This window comes from Perca fluviatilis, chromosome 19 (genome assembly GCF_010015445.1).
Source record: "Perca fluviatilis chromosome 19, GENO_Pfluv_1.0, whole genome shotgun sequence".
Classification (NCBI taxonomy): Eukaryota; Metazoa; Chordata; class Actinopteri; order Perciformes; family Percidae; genus Perca; species Perca fluviatilis.
The window spans coordinates 4,303,694-4,322,997 of record NC_053130.1 but is presented as its reverse complement, the minus strand read 5'-3'; the positions used below and the strand labels follow the sequence as shown (position 1 = coordinate 4,322,997).

Sequence of the window (19,304 nt, the reverse complement as noted above, 5' to 3'; positions counted from 1 at the left end):
GAGTACAGCGTTTTTTCTCAATAAAATCATCTTTGGCTGATTGCAAACCACGCAAAGGGCATAAATACCAGCAAAGAGTTTCATATTGTACAACAGTTGTTATTTCGCTCAGCAAAATTTAAATGTAAATGGAATGGCACTGATTAGATTGCGTGAAGCACATACACACAGTGGAGACGAGACAGCAGGTCTCATATTTCAGACACTGCAATGTTATACATTGTTTGTCTTACCAAATTTGCAATTAGCTATACATTTCCGTAAAATGACCCATATTTGACCTCTACATAGTTGATTTCTCGCATAAAAAAGTCTCAGAAGTGAATTTAGTAATGAAATAGCAGATGAACAATGTATGAAATTTCTGAGATCTGCGCGACCTATTCAGAAGACTAGCTGATCTCAGGTCAGTGGTGTAGCCTAGAGGGAGAGAGAGAGATAGCGAGAGAGATGGAGAGAGAGTGAGTAATGTGTGGTCACCTGATGCAGGAGCAGCCCACTCTGGAGATGGTCTCTGCAGGCTCAGACACACAAGCCACCAGAAGCTTGAACAGATCCTTCAACATCAGGTTGATCAAAGACTCGTAACCAATATCTGCAAAAAGGGAAGGCAGAAACGCACACAGACACATATATACACACACACACACACACAGACACACACACACACAACGTTGGGGTTAGCACATGGGACAGAGATGGCGTGGCCACAATTTAATTTGCGTAATATAAGGAGGAGGGCAGTGGAACAACAAGTCATTGGTCACGCTCTACTTATCTTCAGTGTTTAAGCTCAACAGACAAACAATAACAATCCATCAGATCTGGGATCAGTTTAGAATATTTGATCACAGATGCGTGTTCCTAGGGTTTAAAATGAACGTCAAATTCCATCAGCTGTTCATGTCCCTTTCTTACTTCCCTCTCTTCATCTTCCCTTCCTTTCAACTTTTCTGGGGTTCATGTAAATTATCTACTAGAATCTACTGTGGCCACGTAACACACTTAACCATTTTTCGGTTCACAGAGCTTTTGTACAGAGCTAAAATGAGCACCAACTACAGAGTGGAGTGAAAATCCGAGCCAACAGTTGTTGCAGGAACGACAAGGTTTCAACTCACACTTTCAAACTATTTTATAATAATAATAACTTATAATTCTTTATTGATCCCAAGTGGGGAAATTACAATTTACAGTTTGTTAGAAATCACTACACATGGGCCTGAAATACACACACACACATGCTCAAGTCCTATACATGCACAAATGGAGAGATGTCAGAGTGAGGGGGGACTGCCAGTGCTGGACCAGCGCCCTGAGCGATTGGGAGGGGGTGGGGGCTACGGTGCTCAACTTGGCAGTGCCCAGTGAACTGGCATCTCTCCAGCTACCAGTCCACACTCCAGCGACGGTTCCCAACCCAACTCCCTACGGACTGCTACTGCTCCTAGCTACTGCCACCCCATTTGGTCCATTAGCCTGGTCCTACCAGACTGTGGTCCATTAGCCTGGTCCTACCAGACTGTGGTCCATTAGCCTGGTCCTACCAGACTCTGGTACACTAGCCTGGTCCTACCAGACTCTGGTCCATTAGCCTGGTCCTACCAGACTCTGGTCCATTAGCCTGGTCCTACCAGATTCTCATTTGTCCAGAGAGTCTGGCCTCTCTCCATTGACAAGTGTTAACTTCCTTGAAGGCGGGTACTCTGTTGAAGTTTAAAACTATTGGATCTGCCCAGAGCCACTCTGGATCTGCCAGAACCAATCGCTAACGTTTGGTCGTGACGTCGGCTTAGCATCGCTAGCGTTCGCCTTCGCCAACTCCTTCACCACTAACGGAGTGATCTGGAAAATCTAACTTTTCCCGAACCCCGTGGGGAGGAGGGCCACGACATCATGGCCACCAACACAACTCAGCAAACATTGTTCTTGCTCGGGCTTTAACTTCTGGATATTCGGCAGCGTTGCCACAACGGACCGAATGGCTTCGCTCGCATCTTTTTCCACCGCCATTACGGAACTACAACTCAAACTAGCGCACGACCTCGACGTCATCGTCCGCAGCCACTCCCTCTGATTTGGCTGGTAGAAAACCCAAGACTATACCGCAAAGCCAGACGGAGTAGTGAAGGAAAATGAAAATTGAGCGGAAGTACGTAGGAGGGCGGAGCTAGGCTACCCCATTTGAGCATTAAGGAGCTTTTGCTTTTCCTATTAAAAGGAAGGTTTAGCTCTGCAAACATGACAGATTCTGCATTCAGTGCCAATGTCAAAAAGCCAACACAGGGGCAATTAGCTCGGGGTTTATGTGGAGCAATGTCTATTTTAACCTTTTGGTATTTTAAGGACGCTGAGCTCTAACATGTTCAGCCAGACATAACGTCTTCTAGCCTCGTTTACTTGATCCTGTGATCACTGAAACTGCAAGAACTGAAGAGGGAAACTTAAGGAAATGGGGAGGGTGAGGCCTAAAACTACCATCAACCTCTCTGGTGATTGCTGTTTTTTTTTCACAACAAACGTGGACAACTCCGGTGGCCACAGTGCCCCTAGAGTAAGACCCCAAACACACACAGACACTTCCTGCTCACGCGCACAGCTATGTATGTCTCACCCGAGTGTATGAAACTGTTGACGTGCTCCACCACCAGCTCGCAGCACAGGCCGATGGCGTGCTTGAAGTTTGCGGCCGCCACGTCCCAGTAGGAGTGGTCGCCGTGGCTACGCTGCAGCCACAGGGACATCACGGGAAGCAGCAGCTGGATGACGGCGAAGATGGCGAACCCCGGGCCTGGAGAGAGAGGGGACACAGTTAGACGGTAAGGGTGAAGTATGTGTGATTATTTGGAAAAACCCCTTCGGCAACAGCAAAGCAAATTACAGAAGGGACAGCAAAGGCAGCGTGAGATGGCTGTTTCTGTTTAGAGGATCATTAGAAGTGAGGATGATTAGTTGTGTGACAGATTTGGCCATTTCAGAACATTTGGCTGTAAAATAAGAACTCCTTGGTTACCTATTATGAATATTTAATCAATTATTTTAACAGAGTGAGAGATGTTCACAGCTACTCCACCAGGGGCAGCTCTACTGATTTTGTACCTCCTAGAGTTAAGAGTAATTTAGGTAAGGAGGCATTTTTGTATGTAGCAACAAGCCTGTATAAGAGGTTGCCAGGAAATCTAAAGATGGTCAGAAGTTTGGGAGGTTTTAAGCAGGCACTGAAAAAATGGCTCAGATGCCAATATTACTGTTTTTTATTACTGTATTGTCTTGATGGATCTATTTAATATATGTATGGATGTGAGGATTGATACTTGATCTGCTGCCACTTTCTCTGTCCCCCCCCCGCAAGGGACCACAATGGAAATAAGCCCCATGGCTTTACAGTGTTATCCTGACTTTGTTTTCTGTTTTTTTATGTTTGGTGCAAAGCTGTGTCGTATCTTATAACGAAAGGGTCAAATAAAATCAATCAATCAATCAAATCTTGATTTTGTGTTAAGGATGGTATAAAAATGGCCCTGCACCCTACACTGTTCGCCTAAACTGGATGTGAACACGGTCAGACACAATCAAATCCACATACGTCTGTGTGTCTGCGTCACCCTTTTCACACATGCACTGCGAACCTGAAATGATCTAGAGATTACCGGCGGAGCTGTATGTGAGAGCGAGAAATGTCCGACTCAGTTGAACCGGACATTAAACGGTCTTTACCCTGCCGGCTCCCGAGTGCAAAGTCGGTGTAATGTTGGATCTCGTGTGTGAATAGAGCAGCTTGTTGTCCAGAGAATTCACAGCGAGCGTGTTTCTGTGATGCACCCTGGGCAAAACTGGAAGAAAACAAGATGAAGGAGGGCGATTTACAAGAAGAGACGCCAACGGAAATGTCTACCTGGAGAGACGACGGGATCGTGGGACTTCTGTCGGTAAGGGCCGATGCAGAAATCGGCAGACAGACTCAACTAACGGCAAGAGACTCAGCTGTTCACGAGTAAATTACAAACCGGCTCTGTGACACGATGTAATGCCCAGGCGCCACCCCTCTCCTAAACCAAAAATGGAGGATTTCCAGGAAGTGAGAACGCATATGAGACACGGACAATCTCCCGTTTGAGTGCCACGTGTGTGAAAGGGAAACTCTGGTCCGCACCTGACTCGTCGGCCGCTGTCTGGAGTTGACGTGAGAAATGGGCTTATGTTACCTGGCACAGTGGCGACCTCTCTGAGCAGAGTGAAGAGCAGCTCCAGGGTTGGAGGTTGGTGTTGGCGGGGACAGTTGGACACCGCTGCTGTGAGCTGCTCCAGCAACAAAATCCACACCTGGATCAGACCTGCAGGCCAGAGAGCACAGCAACACGCCGCTGGGCTTAGACCGAGTGTTAAGAGGGGATCAAAAAAGTATAAAAAGACAGAAAAGGGGAGCGTGCCTATGTTCCCACAGCCCTATGTTCCCACATTTCTACGATTCATTTTCCCCAAAAGTAGGCCCTATGTTCCCACATTTCCTTTTTCATAAATTTGTTTGAGATTGTATCCCCATTTCTCCCAATTTGGTAGCCAATTACACCCAACCTATATATACCAGTATATATATATATATATATACACAATATATAGTCCAGTAGCACTGGACTACAGATGGAACGTAACCCTAACCCTAACATAGGGCCTAATTTTAAGAAAAATCTTAGAAATGTGGAAACATAGGGCTGTGGGAACAGGGCCTAATTTTCAGTGGAAAAAAATTCTTAGAAATGTGAGGGAACATAGGGCTGTGGGACCATTGGGCTAGGGAACATTGGGCTGTGGGACCATTGGGCTGTGGGACCATTGGGCTGTGGGACCATAGAGCTGTGGGAACATAGGGCTGTGGGACCATAGGGCTGTGGGAACATAGGGCTGTGGGACCATAGGGCTGTGGGACCATTGGGCTGTGGGACCATTGGGCTGTGGGACCATTGGGCTGAGGGAACATAGGGCTGTGGGACCATAGGGCTGTGGGAACATAGGGCTGTGGGACCATAGGGCTGTGGGACCATTGGGCTGTGGGACCATTGGGCTGTGGGACCATTGGGCTGTGGGACCATAGGGCTGTGGGACCATTGGGCTGAGGGAACATAGGGCTGACGCCCAGAAAAGAACGGGGGAAGGACTTCCATGAAAGCGAGAAGAGACAGACACGTTACCCGTGTCGTCGTCAAACTCCTGCAGGACGCAGTCCATCCCGTCCTCGGTGCTGATCGAGCGCTCCTGCGATCTCAGGGGCAGGCTGGCGAGCCGCGCCCCCAGGAACACCGGCTTGGACTGCATCTTGTAGATCTTTGCCAGCAGCTGTCAATCAAACGCTCCGTTAAGTCACGGGAAGAAGAGGAACAAACACCTGCGCATGTTCTCCTGCTATCAGCGGCTGCTCAACCAATATTAAGTCTGTAGTCCAGTGGTTCTCAACCTTTTTGAGTGGCGACCCCCCCCCCCCTCCGACAATGAGAGAGAGCTGCAAACCAGTGTAAACAGCTTTTTCTACGCGCCTCCCCCCGCTGATTTCGAGTGATTCTTTTTGTGAATGCTCTGATTTATACATGTAAACAAATAATGCTTTGCTTCAATGACAGTTTTAGTTGTAGCAGCTAGCACCTAGCACCTAGCCTTGTCCCATTTGCTCCAGGCTCTGTGGATTTCTGATGTGTCCGGGACATGTTCTCTCCCCTGACCCACCTTCAGACCCTTTCCAGGACCCGTTCCAGGTACCGAACTCAAACAGTAACGTTAAAAAAAAAACATTCCCCAGTCTAGAATATGTTGATCCATTTTTTTTCTTCTCCCCAACTATTTGGCGACCCTCCAGAAATGATCTTGCGACCCCCTTGGGGGGGTCCCGACCCACAGGTTGAGAACCACTGCTCTAGTCTATAGTACTGTGCATTGCTTCCTGTGATATCTTGTCACTTAGGTCTTGAGAAGAAAATGTCTTAACGGTGAAATCTCTCAAAGACACAAAGGATCCCTAGCCCACACTCATCAGCTCAGAACTCTGAGAAGAAGTTCCTACCTGCGAACATCTGCGGAGATAGTCCAGAGCAGGCAGGCAGAGGTCGGTGGAGCTGTAACCCGACACATGGACACAGTCTCCGATCTCCTTATAGTCCACCTCTCCTACACACACACACACACACACACACACACACACGAAATTAGAATTTGGTACAAAACAACTCAAAATGTTATTACTGTGCAACGTTATAACTAACCCGAGTAATACGGAAAGTCTTTGACATAAGTTCATAATGAAAATTGTTAAAGCTGAAAATCATAATACGTATTAAGTGTGAACAAAAAAAAAATAACTTTTCCGTTAAAAAGTATTTGAGTTCTGAGTTTAATGTCAGAATTCTGACTTTTAAACTCAGAACTCAAATACATTTTTCACACGTGGCCCTGGTCCTCTTCAGTACTCATTTGCATTGAATGTTAACTGTGACAGTTTTGGGTGAATGAGTGAATTTACACATACATAAATCCCCTCGCCATCCAACTATTAAATTAATCGCCAACTATTTTTTATTTATTTATACGATTTTTTGGGGGGCATTTTTAAGCCTTTATTTGTATAGGACAGCTGAATACATGAAAGGGGAGAGAGAGGGGGGAACGACATGCAGCAAAGGGCCGCAGGTCAGAGTCGAACCTGCAGCCGCTGCGTCGAGGAGTAAACCTCTACATATGGTCGCCTGCTCTACCAGATGAGCTACCCAGGCGCCCATCGCCAACTATTTTGATAATCGGTTTGAGTCCTTTTTTATAATAAAAAAGTCAAACTTCTCTCTTTGCAGCTTGTTAAATGTGAATGATATTTTTGTGCAGCCCTGACATCGGTGTGTGAACTCTACATGCGCGTCATGCCCGTCTTACATCAAACGTACAGTTTACTGCCCGATTCTCAGGCAAAATAAAGTCCCTAAAGGCGTGTGAAAGTGATGACCTGGAAATAATAGAGTGTACAACGGAGACCAACCTAAGCCTTTGACAAACTTCAGGAGGCACATGATGTAGTCAGTGGCCGCGTTGGCAAACACCTGGATGTTATCGGTGTTGATGAAAGCCTCGAAGACATCGAACACTGGAGCCTGGGACTTCCCTAGAGGAGAGAATGGGGGGTGGGGGGGGGGGCGAAGGAGGAAGGGAAGGAAGGAGGGAGAGAACGGGAGGGAGGGAGGGAAGGCGGTAGAGAAGGGAAGGAGGAAGAGAACGGTAGGGAGGAAGGAAGGGAGGGAGGGAAAGGGGGAGGGATGGAGGGGAGGAAAGGGGGGAGAGAACAGTAGGGAGGGATGGAGAGAGGAATGGGGAGAGAAGGATGGATGGAGGGAGGGAGGGGGGAGGTAGGGAAGGAGGGAGAAAACAGTAGGGAGGAAGGGAGGGAGGGAAGGGGGCGGGATGGAGGGAGGAATGGGGGGGGAGGAGGGAGGGAGGGAAGGGGGAGGGAGAGAATGGTAGGGAGGAAGGGAGGGAGGAAAGGGGGAGGGAAAGATGGAGGGAGGGAAGAGAGAGGGGAAGGGGGGAGGTAGGGTTTTTCACGTTTTTACAGAGTACATTAGAAAAACCTACTGGTTTCCATTTTTCTCACTACAGTCAAACATTTTGGTCGTTTCTTGCTTTAAAAAAAAAAAAAAGCAGACAACTTTCATAAGTGCCAGATGATAAACTTCAGCTATTCGTTTTATTATTATTAAATGTGAGCGTGTCGACCGGTCAGACGCACCCATGGAGTATTCTCCCAGCAGGTAGTCTTTGGTGTCTGTCTTGCTGCTGTGGACGGTCCTCAGGGCGCTGAACAGAGGCCTCCACCCTGACAGGATCTGAGGAGAACACATCTCCACCAGCTCTCCTATGGACGTTATCACCTGCAGGGACACACGGGACGCACAGGACCGTCTTCTAAACTGGCCCAATAAAAAAAAGGTGCTGCACGTAATGCTTCAGCTATAAAAAATTAATAAAAACACCCAAATGCAATGAAAGTACTGAGCTGATCTTTAATTTGACTTGTGAAGAGTAATGGTTGTAGTCAACCATCCACGTTATTTTTGGACAGTTTGGTTGAAAGAAACCCAAATTTCTGATATAGAAAGGTTTGGAATATGGGTCAAATTTGACCCGAGGACAACAGGAGGGTTAATACTGTATGTGGTGTTTTATTTTTTTTTTGGTGCAAATGTTCCACCAAAACAAGTTCCTTAAATGTCCCATGACATGGTGCTCCTTAGATGCCTTTATATAGACCTTAGTGGTCCCCTAATACTGTATCTGAAGTCTCTTTTATATAGACCTTAGTGGTCCCCTAATACTGTATCTGAAGTCTCTTTTATATAGGCCTTAGTGGTCCCCTAATACTGTATCTGAAGTCTCTTTCCCGAAATTCAGCCTTGGTGCAGAATTACAGCCACTAGAGCCAGTCCCACAATGAGCTTTCTTAGGATGTACCATTTCTGTGTCTGTAGCTATTGAGGAGGAGAGAGGGGGGGCAAGGTGGAGGGTGGGGGTGTGGCCTTGACCAACTGCCACTTTTCTCATTTGAAAGCCATGATCTCTCTCTCTCTCATGGGTGGGCCAAATTCTCTGGGCGGGCAAAGCAGAGAAAGGGGAGGTAACCTTGCTCCTTATGACCTCATAAGGAGAAGATTCCTGATTGGCCCATCTGAGCTTTCATTTTCTCAAAGGCAGAGCAGGACACCCAGGGCTCGGTTTACACCTATCACCATTTCTAGCCACTGGGGGACCATAGGCAGGCTGGGGGAACGCATATTAATGTTAAAAAAACCTCACGAAGTGAAATTCTCATGCCATGGGACCTTTAACGAGATGCCCGGAGCTTAGCGGTGCCCAAGATGACTATTGTGATTGGTTTAAAGAAACGCAAAACAACTCCTGGCAGTTTCATTCTCCTGTCCAGGAACTAGCCAGACCTTCCTCCGCGGCGCTGCGGGGGAAGGTCTTGCGGCGCGGGACTTCACCTGGTCCTGTACGTCCTCGTCACACAGCTCCAGCTGCATGATGTGCTCGAAGGGCCTGAACAGCGCCTCGTTGAAGTGGAAGTGTGGAAGCTCCGCCCAGCTCGTCAGCACCTCCGTCAGAACGTCGTGGATGAAGGAAACGGCCTTCTGGGACACGTGGCGCTCCTTGTGACACGCCGCCTGGGAGGAGAAGAAACTTTCACCGTGTTTGCAGTGTGAGCTGTAACTATATTCTTCACATAGCGGTTATCTAGTCACATCATGTGCACACATTCAAGGTGCACAGTGCAGAACGTGTAATACATATTTTCAGCATATTCTTAACAAATAACCTCTCTGTAATTTTAGAGAGGTTAAATAAAGTGATCCCTGAGTTAATGGACAAGAATTATGTTGAATATTTAAATAAATATGTTAAATATGGCTGCAGGTACATGACCATTGTGTGAAATTAAAGGGTAACTACCGTGTTTTTCAACCTATGTTCCTATGTTTGTGTGTCTAAGTGACTGATGGGAACAGCAATCTTTGACATTGGTCCAGTATTAAGTGAGATCGCTGCAGTCGGCAGCGGAGAAACAAGCTACAATGTAAGTTAATAGGGCAATTGTGCAGCTTGTATTTACCTTCACTAAAGTGCTCGTTTTACTGCTGACAGACTCAGATTAATATTCGAAGTGTCTGACAACATTATGCAAAGGATTTCTAAGGAGGTCGACCTTTCTGTTAAAGAGTAAGATCCTTTTTTTAAACATAAAAACATCTGCGAATTTGCGTTCGCTAAAGCCACCAGACTCCATGTTAATAAACAGTCATTTTAGCATCGTAAAATACACTTCATTCAAAGTCGACAGAAACAAAAAAAATCTACGAAAAGCCGTTTTGGGTCGTCTTTCCACTTTTCCAACCATCACAACTCTAGTTGTGGTTGAAATAAACACATGGTTTACAGATTTACATGTGAAAATATGTTGGCTCTATACACGCTAAAAGTATTACTTTTTTAAATGGAGTCTGGTGGGATTAGCGCTAGAGACTTCAGAGCTGTTCCTGGTTAAACAGAAAGGTCTTAAAGAGGTTTTGGAAAGGCCTCTCTGTAGGGATCCTTTCCATAATGTTGTCAGACACTTAGAATATTAATCTGAGCCTGTCAGTGGCCAAACGAGCACTTTTAGTGGACCAAACTGATATTTGTGCCGTAGGGTTACATTGCAGCCCAGTCTGAGGCTGCCGGTTACAGCGTTCCCGCTTAAAGGTGCCGTAGGTAGGATTGTGAAGATCCAGGAATTAGCCAAAACATTTGAACTTCGACAACTTCTCAGTCCCTCCCCTCCTTTCTGCTAAAGCCAAAAACTTCCGCCTAAGCCCCTCCCCCACAAGGGAGAATGAATGCGTGTGCATGAGCAGTGATTGACACGCAGTTAGACACCCACCCCTTGGCCCTGATTGGTGCATCTTAACATTTTTCTGCCCTTTTTTTGGACGTTTTGTAACATTTTTGTCACTTTTTTTGAAACGTTCTTTTATAAAAACATAAAAACAAAAATTCAAATGCTATAAAATTAAATATAATTCAATGAAAGTAGTGAACTGATCATTTATTTTACTTGTGAAGAGCGTTGTATGGAACCGTCCATTTCATTTCTTTTGACAATTTGGTTGACGGAAACCCAGATTTCTTATATAGGCATTTTTTTTTTTTGAAATCGGGTCAGATTTGACCAGAGGACAACAGGAGGGTTAAGACCCCGCGGAAACCCTGTTGATGTCATGTGCTGTTGGCTTGAAGCCTGCTGTTTGTTCTTTTATGTGAAACTCTTTGTGCTGCCGTCTTGGCCAGGACTCCCCCCTGTAAAAAAGCCCCCTACCTCGACCAGGTGTGGGGCCACCACGCTCCAGGCCCTCATCATGTGCAGCAGAGGGCGGTTCTTGTTCATGACGATCCTCAGCATGCCCTCGCCCAGGCGGAAGAGATGCAGAGCGCTGCGTCGGTCCAGCGTCGACTTGGCCTCGCCTACAGACACACAGCGGGGAAACAATGAGTCGGATTGGCCTTTTTTTTTTTTTTACTCATATTAATTTCCTAATAAGCGTGGTAATGTAGATTCAATCAAGTTGTATCAAATCTAATCTAATCTAATGTAATCAGTTAGGACAAGTGATGAGTGTCTGTAATAAAATTCAATATGTGGGTCACTACATTACAGATCAGTTATCTGGTGATGAGGATATACAGTATACAGGCAGCGTCGCATATTATACAGTCCTTCCAGAAATGTTTTTTTTTTTTGTGATTGTTGCGGGCAAAAATCCAAAAATATTTATGCAATTTTATGCGATGAAATTGCGGGAACTTGCAAAAGCTGCGGTTTGATGAAAAAGAGAGAAAAAAAAGGATTTCCCCCAACACCCTGCTTTTCGATGATGTTCACGTCGCGTAATTACGTCACTTCATAACGTTCCCATGGCAACAGGGGAAAATGGCTGCTCTTGTGTGAAGTAAATGCAACGTTTTTTCAACTTTCTGCTAAGATATATTGGACTTTTTTTGCAACAAAAATGCGGGGATTATGAAATCATGCAAGCGCCGCATATTTTGCGCGGAAATTGGCAATTTATGTGGCGAAAGTGCGGCGTTTGTGAAAAAATGCGGCCCCCGCATAAATATGCGGACTTTGGCTGATTATGCATTGAATTATGCGATCGCATAATCGCGTTTTTCTGGAGGGACTGATTATATGCCCAAGCTAACACGCTGGTAAGAAAATTCCACATGAGCTCGGATCAGGTCAAAATGAGCCCGTTTAAAGCATATTGCACTCCTTTGTGTACTGCTCCCTTATGGACTAAGTTTAAAAAAGGTAAGCACGCAGAAGCTTAAGGTTGCTTATAATGAATGTAAGAGGATACTGCTCAACACACCCAGGTGCTCTAGTGCAAGTGACCTGATTTGTATTGCAGGAGTCTGATCTACAAATTCATCTGTGGCCTGAACGTCTCCCAGAACAGCATTATTATGCTCTGGCAAATCCTAGGTTTAGTGCCATACGATACCAATCATCACTATGGAAACACTGGTATACGTGTCTTTTATAGAAATGCAGTATTGTCGTATCTTTTGTTTTCATTTCTCTGTATATGTTTAGCTTTCTCTTTTCAATGTATGTTGGGTAACACTTTACTTGAAGGGATCGACATAATCGTGACATGACACGGTCATAACTATGACATGACACTTTCATGAACGTGTCACAAACGTTATAAACAAGTCATCAACGTTTATGACTTCTGTCATTTAGTGTCATTCCATTTTTGTCATGACAGGTTGACATTGTTTGGGTTGTCTTGATTATGACAACTTGACATTAATCAAAGTGACATTACCAGAAGAGGTCTTTGTCATGACAACTTGACATTACATTTCTTTGGAGTGTCCTTACTAAGACAACTTGACATTAAACAGGATGACATTATATCAAGTTGTCATGACAAAGACATCCTCTGGTAATGTCATCCTGGTTAACATCAAGTTGTCATGACAAAGACATCCCAAACTAATTTAATGTCAACTTGTCATGACCAAGACAACATCTGGTAATGTCACTTTGATTAATGTGGATGGATCTGGATCTCGCTCTGGATGGATTACACATACATGAGTGAAAAGTGTGTGTGTGTGTGTGTGTGTGTGTGTGTGTGTGTGTTGTGTGTGTGTGTCTGTGTGTGTGTGTATACCTGGCATTGCCAGTGAATAGTCTCCAGTCTCAGTAACGGAGTCAAACAGCTGAGACTGAGAAGCTTTCCGGAGCTGCTGCAGGAAGCCGACCAGACCAACCAGGTTCAGCTTGGTAGCTGCTTCTTCAAACAACCTGGAACACACACACACACACACGCACACACACATGCACACACACACACACACACACAGACACACACATACACACACAGGCATGCACAGTCGCAGACACAGGCACAGTCACACACACAGACACACACGCACACACAGGCACGCACAGACGGACAGACGCAGACCCACGCACACACACACATACACACACACGCACAGACAAACACACACACACGCACAGGCACACACATACAGATGCACAGACGCAGACACACACACACGCACAGATGTACAGACACACACACACACAATTTTAAATGGCTGTTTTTGGGAAAGCCGTGTGCAGAGGAGTATCCACAACGTTTTGGCACCACTTTCAGCTTGTTAATGTGCTTTGCTGTTGCAAAACATCCGAGGGAACATTTTCTCTATTTCGCTCCTAAAAGCAGCCTCGATAACTGGTTACATAAGACATGATCCTGGCTGCACCAAACTTTGATAAGTGCAGAGCTGTTGGCACGCACACTGACACACACACATTTTCATTTCTATACTTGTGTTTTTGTATTTATTATAAGGATCCCCATTAGCTGACGCCTAGACGACCAGCTAGTCATCCTGGGGTCCAAAACAACATTTAATCAGACAATATTAAAACATGTCATGACATATACAGAAAAGAAAAGAAATAAAAGAAAAAGAAAAGAAATTCAACAATATTTGCTTACAGAACTAAATAACAAAAAAAGATTAAAAAAAAAGAATTTAAATTACAAATTAAAATTAAATAAAAACAATAACAAACCAAGCAAATAGAGAAATATATATTCTCCAAGTTATATATTACAGTATATTACATGGCTAACATTAGGGTAGCTCACATAGACAAAGAAGAAAATCTATATATGTTTAACCACACAATAAGATAACGTATAAAACCTCATTAGTGAGGACTCTAACCTTAACCTAAACCTCATTCTAAATGTAATCCTGGTCTTAAACACTCCTGCTGCCATCTTGTGGCTGTTATAAACACTCCCCAACCAAAGCACCTCCTGCAGAGCACCAAATGGCGGCCAATTTATCTGCCAAATTCCCATGTCACTTAGAGTCAGCGTCATGCTGGCTGCTGATTTGACAAGGTGATAACGAGGAGGCAGCAGACGCTGAATTATAAACTCAACTAAGCGAGCACGTAGCTGCCATTGTTTTTATAGTCTACACCACATGTGTCAAAGTCAAGGCCCGCGGGCCAAATCCGGCCCTTGCAGATTTAAATCCGGCCCGTATATCAATTTGGGTTCACAATAAATTTTGGCCCGCCTAGTTGTGCGCCAAACTAAAAACACAGGAAAGTGTTTTTTTAAACTGCAACTACCTGACATTCAAAGCAGAATATGGCAGATTTGCCGACTCTGAGACTCAGAAATTCCCCCAGAAGAAGCAGAGAGTTTTCATATTCAGGCTGAGAAACAGGTTGTTGTTAAAAAAAAAATGTATCATTGTTTTTGCTTGATTTGCTAAATTCTGTGTTGGCTAAGGAACTCTCTTGATGACTTTTGTAGGGCTTCATGTTAACAAAAAGTGTACAAAAATGTCAGAAAAATCAACTAATTTACAAAAAGGTGACAAATGTCTGAGAAAACCACAAAAAAGTTGGAAAAAAAACAATAAAAATTAGGAAAAAAGCTACCAAAATGTAAAAAAAAAAAAGTGACATGCAGTAACAAAAGCATGTCAATGAACTCTACATGTCTGGCCCTTGGTGGGATTCTCTTTTCCCAGTGTGGCCCTCTGGGAAAATGAGTTTGACACCCCTGGTCTACACAGTCTGCAACCTGTCTTACAGACCCTTGTTATTAGTTTTTATATTATGTACTTTGTCTTTAGTATTGAGACAGACTGTGAGGTTGGGGGTAAATAGAACTGTCATGATGCTATGTGTTCTTTTTAGGGATGCAACGGAGGCCTGGAAAAATTCCCAAATTTTGCTGGACGATTAATTGTCTCAGAAATAATTGCGCTTAACAATATGATTGTCTCTTTTAGTGAAATAATACACGTTTTAAATTAATTTTTTACTTTTTCAAAGTTGAAATGAATCCCAGCATCCATCTTTTGTTATATAGCTGTCACGTGACCCAGATACGCAGGTTCACAGCCTGCGAAGTAAACCACGCCTCTTTATTATCAGAAAGTATTTTATTTCTTGCTTACATGAACAAAAAATTTGAAATTAGAACATTTATTCCCGTCAATAAAAAACTATGCGTTACTCATAAACAAAAAACAGAGTTGTGTTTAATTTCTCTGGCTTTGGACAGCTACGGCCCAGGATGTTTGGAGTCGCTATGGCAACAAGTGAGAGCTGCCGCCAGCATAGCTTCAGCTAAACAGTCCGACCAATTATCACTTGTATAATTACAATTTGGCACATTAAACAAAATCAACAATTACCATTATCCACGGACTATCTACATTACTTAAACACATGTAAAGGTGGATTTTTTTAACGTTCAAAAGCCAACTGGACTTGCACCTGCGGGGGGGCGTCCTCTGGTAGGAATCCATAGCATCATAGGCTAGCTAACGTTAATGTTAGGTAATGCTACATAAGAAAAGCGTTGAAAAAGCATCAAAAAAGTGCAAAAAGCGTAAAAAAACGACAAAAAGCATTACAAAAAGCATTACAAAAAGCATTACAAAAAGCATTACAAAAAGCGTAAAAAAAGTTTTAAAAAAGCATAAAAGCTAAAACAAAAGCATCAAAGAAGCATTGAAAGCGTTAAAAAAAAAAACATTTAAAAAAGCGTACAAAAAATTGCAGAAAAGCATAAATATAGACTTTGATGATTAAGGAGGTTACTAAAAACGATGTATATGTGAACCACAGCTAAAATAACTCATCCTTCATGTAGGATTCTAGAGATAAATCTATGACACGTGAGATATATATATATATATATATATAAATAAATAAATAAATAAATAAATAAATAAATATTGTACCTGTCAGTCTGTGTTGACAGCGTGCACACAGCCTTGGCAGCGCTGTTCCCCGTCATCAGGCTGCCGCTCTTCAGCTCCAGCCCTCGGCCCCGGCTGCTCTCCCTCAGCAGCTCCTGGATGGACAGAGGCTGGATGACGGGCTGGCTCAGGCCCAGCTCCGAGGCCTCCGGGCTGGGCTCGCAGCTCAGCTCCATGCCCAGGTCCACGCCGGCGGCCTGCTGGCTCTGCTGGCTGATGGGGGTCAGAGAGGACGGCTGGGCCGAGCCGTCGCTGAAGTGGCTGTGCTCCAACGAGCTGATGTACTCAGTCACCCTGGAAGGTAGGAAGGTAAAGGAGGTCACAAAAGAAATAATAACTTCATGAAAATTAGGGCTGCAATTAACAATTATTTTCAGTGTCGATTAATCTGTGGATTATTGTCTCGATTTATCGATTAGTTGTTTGGTGTATAAAATGTCAGAAAATGGTGAAAAATGGGGATGACCAAGATGACGTCCTCAAATATATTCAGTTTACTGTCAGAGGAGAGAAGAAACTAGAAAATATTCATATTTAACAAGCTGCAATCAGAGAATTTGTACATGCTTTTTACAAAACAAATGACTCAAAACGATGGATCGATTATCAAAATAGTCTGCGATTAATTTAATAGTTGACATTTAAGCGAATAATGGATTCATCTTTGCAGCTCTACTGAAAATGCAATGCTCCTATTGTCGTAGAAATATAAAACTTACAAACTTCTATTTTCAAAGTAATTTAGCTTCAATTAAAAATCAGAACAGGGAATTCTACATCCTTCTATCATCCCTACAGTTTTATAGAAATTCAGTTAAGTATAATTGAGTGAGCTGTGTACACAATGAGCATCATCTGACACAATGAATTTAAGTTATTATTCCCCAAAACAGATAAGCTGACTAGTAGATCTTGCAGCATATTGCAATCTGTGTGTGTGTGTGTGTGTGTGTGTCCCTGGCATTGCCAGCGAATAGTCTTCAGTCTCAGTAACAAGTGGAACCGCTAAGACTGAGAAGCTTTCTTTAATGTTTGTGTGTCATATATCTGGATATGCATTGTGTGTGTACCTGAAAACATGCGGCCAGCAGTCGTGATTATGGCTACCCATCTCCAGTCCTACGTTCAGGATGGCGTCCATACACAGCACGTGAGCCGTGTGGAGGCGAACTCCCTGAGGACGACCCATCTGCTCCAGACGCTGTTCAACGCGCTGCTTTACTGCACACGCACACACACAACACACCCCCAACCACACACACACACACACACACACACACACACACACACACACACACACACACACACACACACACACACACACACACACACACACACACACACACACACACATCCGCACACAGGCACACACACACAAATTATCATTAGAAGCTCTTGTCTAATCTTAACATTAGGGGATTGTTAAAGAACATGAGAGGAGACATTTGGTCCTAATTCTCCACATCTTTCACTAGATGGCACTAAAGGTCTATGTCTTACTGATAGCACATTTTAGGGAATTCTCTGCAAGTATTAATGGTGCCAGTGTAACATATTTTTTTTTTATAAAACATGCCATCATTCTCTCTTTACTTGGCTATAAAATGAGGGGGGAAAATACTCATTTGGGTCTTTTATAGTTTGAGCTGTTAGCTCTTGATCAAAGCAAATGCTGTCAACTCAAAGTCTGTGCTACGTTTGTTAGTGTGCGTTATTGTGTACGAGCATGTGCGTACGTGTGTGTTTTCCGCACACATATGCCCACTAGTTGGTTTTGTAACGTTTCTGCTCGCAGCGTGTGCTCTCGGCTACCTTGTGTGATGGCGTCGCCCATCTCTCCCGCCTCCTTCTCCTCTTTCTCTTCCTGCACACAGGAGGCTGCAGCCATCTGGGCCAACGCCGAGGCACAGTTGGCAGCCACACCTGAAACACAAACACACACACACACACACACACACACACACACACACACACACACACACACACACACATTTTAACAATTGATTTAAGTCCGCTTGAAGTGATTCATTTACAGGGACATAAATATTATAGATGCAGTTAAATACAGTACATCATCATGGGCCATTGGCATACAGCAGGTCTTCATAATATTTGGTGTAAGACACACACAAAAACAAAAACACACACACACACACACACACACACACACACACACACACACACAGTAAACTACTGAGTTTTCATTCATCCTCTCAATTTTCCTTCTGCATTCTCATCCAAAATTCTGGACGTGCACCTCATTATTATTATTATTATTATTATTATTATTATTATTATTATTACGGTGGATTACCACGGTGTGGAAACCGCGTGTTCAATCCTTCCCAGCTTCATCCGAGTCTCCTGAAGTTGCCCAGAAGTTGGAATCGTGGCGGAAGGAGGAGACGACAGCGCTCAGGACATTTATCAGCCCTCTGTTTGAAACTATTTCAGCTTGTGTAGGCCTATCAGGGCTTTCTGAACATATTGAACACACTTTTAAAAATGCCGCGATAATACCGACGCACACGCCAACGCTCGAGTACAAACTTCTGGCCGCTTAACGTCGGCTCGGGCGAAAGCTCTGCGTGGAGCCTCCGCAGACGCATAAATCACGCTTAAAGGTGCCCTGCCATACAAAACCGTTTTTACTTGCATATTTTTGTTTGTGTTATGTTGTGAATGTGAAAATGAACTGCTACCTCCTCTGTCAGCTCTAGACACTGAACAGAAATAAGCAGAGAAATCAGACCAATTACAAAAGCTGGTCAGTCTGACATCATATTGCCTGAGCTCATTACTATTCATTAGCTCGCCCAGTTGGGCTGGATAAAGCATTCTGACAGCCAGGCTCTCATTGGCTAGCTGTTAGCCAATCAGATTCAAACAGCTTAGCTTGTTGAATATTAATGAGAACTGGCAGAAATCGAGCCGAGTCTTCCTGCAGGCTTTCTATACCACGTTAGAATGGCTTGAAACAAGGTAACCAAGGCATTTTTTCCACAAACAATGTTACAGAGTCCATGGCAGAACTTCAGACATTACCATAAAGTCATGAAATACGTGTGGCAGGGCACCTTTAAGACGTCAAATCAGCCATAACAACTGAAAACAGCTGTTCGGGTAGGACCTTTGATATTATCCAAGACGCCAAAGTAAATACGGATTCAGATTAAGTGAAATATTTTCACAATCATGTTTAAAACAATTCATTTTCATCCAAGTTTGGGCAGCCGTATCAGGGCAGGTTAATTTCACCTAGACGCTTTAAGTGGCTGTATTAGCTGGTGCAGCGGAAAGCACATACAGTACATGCCTCTACTTCAGTTTAGACTTGAATGTGTTCCAGCTGCTGTAGGGGGTCTGACCCTGACCTCTAACCACTCGGTGCTGCAGCGGAAGAGGAACAGAGGCCTCCC

At 44.1% G+C, this 19,304-nt stretch overlaps 1 protein-coding gene across 1 annotated transcript in view; it reads right to left on the bottom strand.

Annotated features, from left to right (window-relative positions):
* The window catches only part of arfgef3 (ARFGEF family member 3), a 93,564-nt gene that overhangs the window by 21,171 nt on the left and 53,089 nt on the right, over positions 1–19,304 (bottom strand). Inside the window, exons 21-33 of the mRNA XM_039783761.1 lie at positions 17,698–17,808; positions 16,956–17,106; positions 15,868–16,179; positions 12,747–12,880; positions 10,880–11,025; positions 9,012–9,191; positions 7,760–7,901; positions 7,016–7,138; positions 6,053–6,156; positions 5,190–5,334; positions 4,206–4,334; positions 2,615–2,791; positions 481–595 (exon numbers count right to left, since the gene is read on the bottom strand). Coding sequence (XP_039639695.1) covers positions 481–595; positions 2,615–2,791; positions 4,206–4,334; positions 5,190–5,334; positions 6,053–6,156; positions 7,016–7,138; positions 7,760–7,901; positions 9,012–9,191; positions 10,880–11,025; positions 12,747–12,880; positions 15,868–16,179; positions 16,956–17,106; positions 17,698–17,808 — 1,969 coding nt within the window. The remainder of the gene's footprint in view (positions 1–480; positions 596–2,614; positions 2,792–4,205; positions 4,335–5,189; positions 5,335–6,052; positions 6,157–7,015; positions 7,139–7,759; positions 7,902–9,011; positions 9,192–10,879; positions 11,026–12,746; positions 12,881–15,867; positions 16,180–16,955; positions 17,107–17,697; positions 17,809–19,304) is intronic.